The sequence below is a fragment of the Nicotiana sylvestris genome, chromosome 3 (assembly GCF_000393655.2).
Source record: "Nicotiana sylvestris chromosome 3, ASM39365v2, whole genome shotgun sequence".
NCBI lineage: Eukaryota > Viridiplantae > Streptophyta > Magnoliopsida > Solanales > Solanaceae > Nicotiana > Nicotiana sylvestris.
In genome coordinates this window covers 163,504,841-163,513,417 of record NC_091059.1, presented here as the reverse complement: position 1 = coordinate 163,513,417, position 8,577 = coordinate 163,504,841, and the positions used below count along the sequence as shown (strand labels likewise).

At 34.8% G+C, this 8,577-nt stretch overlaps 1 protein-coding gene across 1 annotated transcript; it reads right to left on the bottom strand.

Annotated features, from left to right (window-relative positions):
- Positions 1–4,566: 4,566 nt before the first annotated feature.
- Positions 4,567–7,265, bottom strand: LOC104220984 (transcription factor MYB54-like). Its single transcript, XM_009771956.2, has 3 exons — positions 6,788–7,265; positions 5,426–5,899; positions 4,567–4,994 (listed from the first exon to the last, which is right to left on the bottom strand). Exons 1-3 carry the CDS (start codon positions 6,900–6,902, stop codon positions 4,801–4,803), a joined length of 783 nt encoding a protein of 260 aa, XP_009770258.1. The 5' UTR covers positions 6,903–7,265; the 3' UTR covers positions 4,567–4,800.
- Between the last annotated feature and the right edge of the window lie 1,312 nt (positions 7,266–8,577).

Here is an 8,577-nt window from a genome sequence, read left to right as displayed (position 1 = left end):
CTCACGACTATGTCAGGTTTAGGCTCAGTCCCGTTACTTTCTGCATCAATATGGAGATTTTCAATAAATTGTTGGGCCTGCTGCCAAGCCCAGGCTCTTTTTGAATAGATAATTGATCAGATCTTCCTCTTTACTGGCCCTTTGATTAACGACTTAAGTTCGAACATTAGTTAGAAGTAGTTATAATTTCTTTAAGCCTTATTTAATTAGTAGATCCTTATAGTTAATTTGAGGTGTGCCATACTAGCCAAACATATGATTTATGGCCCTCACTTAATTAATTTTAATTCTTTAGAAATCGAGGTGTGCCATTTAGCGAATTTTCCATGGCCCTCGCAAACTTGAAAGAGCGTAATTGCTTTAGGCGCATAATTTTAAATGAACTTCCTTAAACTCGGGTGTGCATTTCATGTGACCCAAATCCAAATCTCAACAACGTTAGATAAAATGTGTCGCGGACTGCGGGTACATTTCATGTGGCGTGGTCCAAGGCGTGTTTTAAATAGCGTTGAATCTTCTTAAAAATGATTAAAAGCAGTTAATAAATTAAAATCTATCATAGGCTAAAACGTGTTTTAAAATCAGATAACTAGGCCAATAATAATAGTTAAGCGACCGTGCTAGAACCACGGAACCCGGAAATCCCTAACACCTTCTCCCAGGTTAACAGAATTCCTTACCCGGATTTCTGTGTTCGCGGACTATAAAATAGAGTCAATCTTTTCTCGATTCGAGATTTTAACTGGTGACTTGGGACACCATAAATTATTCCAAGTGGCGACTGTAAATTCTAATAATTAATCTCGTTTCGATTGTCACTTAAATTGGAAAAAACACCTTATACCCCTTTTGGAGTAGGAAAAAGAAGGTGTGACAACGTGTATTAGAGGGACTGTCAAGGGAATTGGCTCAGGTATGTTAGGGTTATCCTTTCTTTCCTTTTGGCATAATCCATATGATACAAACAATATGAGTAAATTCACAACTTTCATAAATGACTCTATTCATAGAAGTATTATAGGTGCCTATGTTCTTGAATTCCCATATGTCTTATTATTCTATCGTCTGTTCATGGGTCTCAAAAAATACGTAAGTTCATAAAGTTTATGCCGTGATATTAATCAGAGGCATAATGGTCTTATGGCAATTCTGAGAGATTTTATTGGTGTACTTCTCATGAATTCCATTCATATACATTGACCCATGACCATATGGTGTTATATATGCATATATATGAATATATATGTATATGGGATCTGGAAAAAGGTTACGGCATTATATACGCTCCACCACCTGATCAGCTCGTATGCGTTGATAATTTTGTCCACAGTGGTTGAGATGATATGATGGGATGCCCTCGGAGGCTTGATGATGTTATGAACACATGTACCTATACACGACATGACATTCATACGTATATGCATGATACTATAAGTATCACATGATTTAATGAGTTATCTAAACTTACATGTCGAGTCTTTTACTCCATGTTTCTCTCACTTCTATTATTTACTGATTTTCATCCTTACATAATCGGTACATTATTTGTACTGACGTTTCTTTTACTTGGGGACTCTGCGTTTCATGCCTCCAGGTCCTGATAGACAGGTCGAGAATCCTCCAAGTAGACTATCAGCTCAGCGGAAAATGTTGGTGCGCTCCATTTGCTCCGAAGTTGCTTGTTTGGTCAATATAATTTAGATGTATATTGTTTGGTATGGTGAGGCCCTGTCCCGACCTTTATAATAAGTATGTATTCTTAGAGGCTTGTAGACCAATGTATACAAATACTTGTATGGCCTTACCGGCCTATGTTTTGAGTTTACAAATGATCATGTTAGCCTTATAGGCTTGTATGTCACATGTATAAGGTTTTTTTATATCAGGTTGGGTCGTCCTATATTGAGTGTTCCCCTATGTTTATTCTGGTTAGCTTATAACGGCCCGTTTGGCCCATTTGCCAATAAAAGTACAATGAGAAAGATATGTTATATTGGTACTCAGTTAAGTAAGGTACCGGGTGCCTGTTGCGGCCTATAGCTTTGGGTCGTTACATAATTAAAGTGTTATGTTGAGCATGGATATCATGAATAATAATGATATTTTAATAACAGGAAGTGATGAGTTTTTCTTTCATAAATATGATTTTCAATTTTAGTCATATCATTTAAACACTTACATTTCAAGGCATTTAAGTAGTATGAATCAGAGAGAATTCCATAATTAGCATGCGCAAATATGTCGAGGTCTTTGAACGACGCGAACTATAGATGCATCTATTTACTACCGAGGTGCTCGGCCCGATCCACAAAAATAATTTATTTTCAATAAAACATACATTGCCCATTTACAGTCAAGTATTTCATACAAATCCTTAAGTAAGTGAGTATAACTTTGTATAATTATTTTACGAATTTTCAGCATGACTTAAGTGATCATAATAGCAAGTAAGGATGCAAGCATTTCAAATATAGCATGATACGGGTCCTAAACTACCTAGACAATAACATAATAATAGCTACGTACGTACTCTCGTCACCACATATGTACGTAGCCCCCACAGATAGGTACATACATTTATTAATTCACCTATGGGGTTAACTCCCTCTTACAAGGTCAGAAAGGAGACTTACCTCATCTCAAAGCCTACTTTTCAATTCAAGAACGCGCTCAAACCTCCAAATTTGATGCCAAACGACTCGAAACTAGTCAAACATTACATAAATTAATCAATCTATGCTCAAAAGTTCAAAATTCCATCATTTAAGTGATTACCCAACTTAAATTGCAATATTCCTAAAACTCACTCTCGAGCCCACATGCTCGGATTCCGAAAATTTTTAAAGGAAGTTGTTACCCATAATCTTAGGAACATAAATATATGATTTCTACTAAATCCCATTCTCATTTTGTCAAAACCCTAGGTTTTCACCTAAACCCTTGATTTTTTCTAATTTTACATGTTTATCTATCCATAATCTATGTATTGAACTCACAATAGGTAAAATTTACTTACCTCCAAAAGCTAGGTGAAAATCTCTCTCAAAAAGTTCCAATAATCACCCAAAAAGTGAGAGAAAATAAGTGAATGGCTTAAGTCCCATATTAATTGAACCTCACTGCCCCAGCAATTTTCGCACATGCGGTGCATAGGCCGCACCTACTGATCTGCTTCTGCAGACCGGTGTCCGCTTTTGCGGTATTGGCTGGGATCGCTTCTGCAGACGGGCTGCCGCTCCTACGATCCCGCTTCTGCGAAAAAGGAGCCACATCTGCGGAACCTGGGCTCCTCTCATTGGGCCGCGTCTGCGAGGAGTTGTCTGCTTCTGTCGTCTCGTACCTACGGTTGACCAACCGCAGGTGTAGTTATGACAGCAGCTGGAGCTTCAGCTCTTGCTCCAACTTTCAACTTGGTCTGGGCCTCGTCCGATTGACGCTGGGGACCCCCGGGTCCCCGTCCGAATATACCTGTAAGTTTGGAATCATAAAACGGACTCGCTCGAACTCCCGCAATGCCCGAAACAACATTAAAACTAAGAATCACACCCTAAAACCAATTGAATCAAACTTATAAACTTCAAGTTTTTCAATTTACTTTCAATGTGCCGAAACATACTTATACTACTCAGAATGACACCAAATTTTGTGTGCAAGTCTTAAATGACATTATAAATTATTCCAGGTCTCGAAATTCTATTTGGAACTAGATATCACCAAAATCCACTCCAAACCAAACTTAAAGAACTTTCAAAACCTTCAAGAATCAACTTTCACTATTAGGCGCCAAAACGCTCCAGGATCGTCCGAAACCCGATCCGAACATACACCCAAGTTCAAAATTACCATACGAACTTATTGGAACCGTCAAATCCCCATTCCGAGGTCGTTTACTCAAAATGTTGACCGAAGTCAAACTTGGACTTTTAAGCCAACCTTAAGGAACCAAGTATTCCGAATTCAACCCAAACTTTTCTAAATCCCGAACTAACCACCCCCACAACTCATAAATCAGTAAAAGCAAGTACGGAAAGTCTTATTTAGGGGAGCGAGATTCTAGACAGCAAAACGACCGGTCGGATCATTACATTCAAGACGGATATCAAGATCGACAATAAGAATCTTGGTTAAGGCAGAGCAATCAAAGCATTAGGAGGAAACATACACAAAATATATTATCCACAAAGAAGTGTACGTTAAGATACCATCACACTAAACGCTTTTAAACTATAATACATAATTGTCTAACTAACATGACAAAATTGATCATTTGTGTAAATTTTGATGATGTCTTTTTATTTTAAATTCATGTATTATGCTAATGTAAATTATTTTTCGGCATTTAGATGATTATTGTATTATTATACATAAAATTTCTCTCATTAATTAAATTTTATTGTTCTTTCATATAAATAAATATTTAAATCATCATGTATCATTATTAACGTGCAACACACGTTTATAGATACTAGTATAATTAATGCATGTAAAAAGCGAGTGGTGACTTGGATCACAAAATTCTATGTAAAAGCTAATGAATTAAGGGTTTGACACCCGTTAGAGCTTTTGACTTTCTCCCATTTTATTTCATTTCCAGAGTCAACTCATAGTGATAAGATTACATATAATAATATTCATACAATAGACCTTATGCATGCATAAACCTTGATTTTATGCGTGCAGAAAACTTAATTTTACAGGGCTCCAGGCCGGTTAGTGTTCCCAAATTGTGTGCAACATATAAATATCGTTTCACTAAATCTATAGTGAAGATTTTCCTCTTAAATCAAAGGAGTGAAGAAATTACGATGAGTCTCCAACTGAGAGGAAATCTATAAAACGCACTGGAGCCTTGCTTTGTAGGGAATTATTATCCCCAGCTTCTTGTTCCACTTCCTCAGCATCCCTTCTTATAATATTGTTCTCTACCACCTCACTTTTATTTGAGCCTGTATTGACTCGTAGAAAGTCATAACATTCCACTGCTTCATTCTTGCCTGCAATTCCCACACCAAATAGTTAGCATTATCGAACATAAAAGCTTTCGTCATATTGAAGATAATTAAGTAATAAAAGTGTGCTCTCTTTCTAATATATTAAGCTTTTCTGAGAGATGGTCACACTAGTGGCTGATATAGCATATAGTCGACAGGTTCAACTGAACCTAGTATATATTTTCAAGATGGATATATAGATACATGTATGTGAAAAGTAATCACTAAAATTCAAAAAATATTCAATTTTGAAATTCAAAAGTCTAATGAATTCAATGGTAAGAACTTAGTTGAACCTATCAAATTTATATCATAGATCCGCCTCTGTAGACATACATGATAACACGTCACATCACAGTACTGACAAAATACCAAAAATAAAAGAAAAATATCGAGAGAAAAACTTCGAGCAAACTATGAATGTAGTGCTGTACCTTCATCCATCTTCAAACGCTGAGCTGGAAGGTGATTGAAATGAAGCTCTTTTGGATAAAGGGAATTATTATTAGTGAAAGGATAATAATTAAATCTTTCTAATAATTGCTGATGATGATCAATAGAAATATTGGAACTTCTTTTTCTCATGATATCGTGGATATTATTATCATCCTGCAGATCACTCGGCGAAGTCGTACTCATGTCTTGTTGGCTTGTTGATTTAGGGGCAGCAGTAATATTTCTCAGAGAATAAATCTTAGATCTTTCTCTGCATCTTCTTGACATAATAACGTGCCAATGATTTTTAACAGCATTGTCAGTACGACCTGGAAAAAGCCTAGCAATTATAGCCCATCTATTCCCATGAATTCTGTGAGATGCAAGTAGTCTTTCTTCTTCCTCTTCTGTGAATGGGCTTCTGTTAATTCTTGGATCCAACTGATTGTACCATCTCAACCTACAACTCTTCCCTGAACAAAATAAGGATAATATCAATAGAGAGTTTAATACTGATAGTGTAAAAGAATTTAATTTGCATACTCTCAGACCATTTAAATGATATCCGTCCATAATAAGAGATTAATAACCTAGAAAATAAATTGTGTTACATGTGCTACAAAATATTAAAATACATTTATATATATTGCTAAAAATTATTCACTACGTTGTGTGTATATAAGCTTAATCCCTTAATATTTATAACCTTAACATGATAGTATGTACATATGCTAAACAGTTGCACCTCATGATTATTTATTTACCCCTCAAGTTAATTAACATAACTTTTTTTTTTCTTTTTTCCTTGATTTTCTTTAATAGGAGTACCAAAAGAAAGGGAAGACAAATGCACTTAAATTAATGAGGCCAATAGAACCAATACCGTAATTAACTAAGCAGGCATAAATCATACAGAAGACCTTAAGGTAGAGAAAGTAAGTTAATTTAAGGGGTATAATGATAAAGATGAATGTAAGTCTTATTTTCTTGGAGATCAGACGTGCATGGTTTACTTTAAATTATATTTTTCCAATCATTTGCTACCATAGGAGGCTAGCTGCTATATAGCATGGCGAAGATTATATGTTGTATACTCCATATACTTCCTTCCTCCGCTCCTTCCTTTTCTACTTAATTATTAGGCGATATCTCCGGGTCTTATCACCAAAACATTTCCCGATTGATGAAACATTCCGTTACTGACAGACTTGTACAGAGTAGTAGTTTTAAAAAAAATATGAATGGACTTTGACCTTCATATGATTCCAATGGCTGGCATAATTTCAATTCTTTTTTGATTCTTTGTCTTTTGAAAAACCTAAGAATATATACTACTATTAATCGTAGATGTTCATGAGTACCTGATCTGCCCTGCAAGTTTTCAGCAATAGCATTCCAATTATGAGGTCCATATTTAGCAACTAACTCCCGGAGTTTCTCATCTTCATGAGGCCTCCAATGCCCTCTGCTACACATGATCGATCGATCTCGCAGGCCCAAAATCTAATATTAATTAAGAAACAAATCTCTAAACCAATAGAGTACTACTGTTCAGAAACCCTACGTACAGTACGTACGTTTCTTAGGGTGCAGCTAATTAGAGAAACACACCAGAAAAACAGTACTACATATATCAAATGAGTAAAATTTAACCTAGAGAAGAAACCAGATGTGTACACAATATAATCTGATAATATATAATAGAAGAAGATGAGGAGGATATTTGAGAAGCAGTTTCCGTTAGGAAGTGGAAGAGGTTTGGAGTAGTAATTTGGAGAAAATTGGTATACCTGCGATTGATGCCAACGTTTAGGCTAACAAACAAAAACATGAAAGCTTTAATACTTTTGGATCAACTCAGTGGATATATCAAAGAGAGAGAGAAGGATATATGGTTGCGTAGGTGGGTGAGTTTTGTTCTGCTTTCAACGTCTTTTCCAGTTTTTCTAACCTACATGACGCCTGCTCATAACCCACCCTACGGTAATCCTTTTCATTTCCTCCTTCCTCTTATGACTACAACATAACTCCCCCAAATTAATATACAATATATATATATATAATAATCTCCAATTCGGGGCGGAACTAATGTATAAGCTATAAGTTTACGCGAACCTAGTAACTTTGATTCAGACCTTATATTTATCTTAAGAAATTCGTTGAATATGTGCAAATTTGTAATTTTGAACCCATAAGCTTTAAATTCTGGCTATGATAAAATCACAAATTCACAAGACATGATTTATTATGTTTGGATTTATCCCAAACTAATTAAATGAAACTTAAAGATTCTTTCGATTATGCATGCCAAATAGTTTGACTTACATATATCTACGGATTAAAACAATATAACATTATCATGTTACTGTTACCAATAATAAGGACTTGCCTTATCTACACAATTAAAATTTCAACTTTAATGAAGAATTATGTGTAGATATCCTTTGGTTGACTTTTCGTGATTTTGTACTATCGGTAAATAAGTTTTCAAGCTATTTAAAAGCCAAATATAAGTAATTATTGTGTATAATTAGTGAATTAGTAACCTGAAAACTATATAAATGACCAGAAACAATGCCTTGATTGAATTTTTCGTCTATATAAGTTTTAGTATCGTAGTGGTACTATTTATTAACAATGGTTCAGAAATTTAAAGAAAACAAATAAATTAATGTTACATACACACATGCCAAAAAAAAAAAACTAGTCAATTGCTGATATATGCATTTACCCTGTTAGTCACGAGTCATCAACAACAATGATGCTGCTAATTGACTAAACAAAGAATTAATGCTGCCTTTTCTCGTTAATAAAGTTCCACTCTCGCATATCTAGTTAATTCCTCGACAAAACAGATCCTATTCCAGCAGCATTAGGGCAGTTATCTTATTTTAATCTGTTAAAAATAATCAAAAGCTAAATCTATATCTATACTATATTAAAAGCACGAAGACCCTTAACAAAATATCGTTTGCCTTTTTTACCCTCTAAAAATAGATTCCATACCAGACAAAATAGTCATTTTAATTATGTTCCTCATATTAAGGAATAATCATTTAATTATTTTCCTAATATTTACAATTCTAAAAGAAACTAAATTTTGTGTATTAATGTTTCCTTATTTAAATCGTATAAAGTATTTATAACTCAA

Bases quoted from the DNA above. Each gene is read 5' to 3' on its own strand.
- LOC104220984 (XM_009771956.2), bottom strand. From the start codon at position 6,902: ATGTGTAGCAGAGGGCATTGGAGGCCTCATGAAGATGAGAAACTCCGG. The intron at 5,900-6,787 runs GTACTCATGAAC...TATTTTGTTCAG, and splicing joins AAACTTGCAGGGCAGATCAG to GGAAGAGTTGTAGGTTGAGA. The intron at 4,995-5,425 runs GTACAGCACTAC...TGGGAATTGCAG, and splicing joins GCGTTTGAAGATGGATGAAG to GCAAGAATGAAGCAGTGGAA.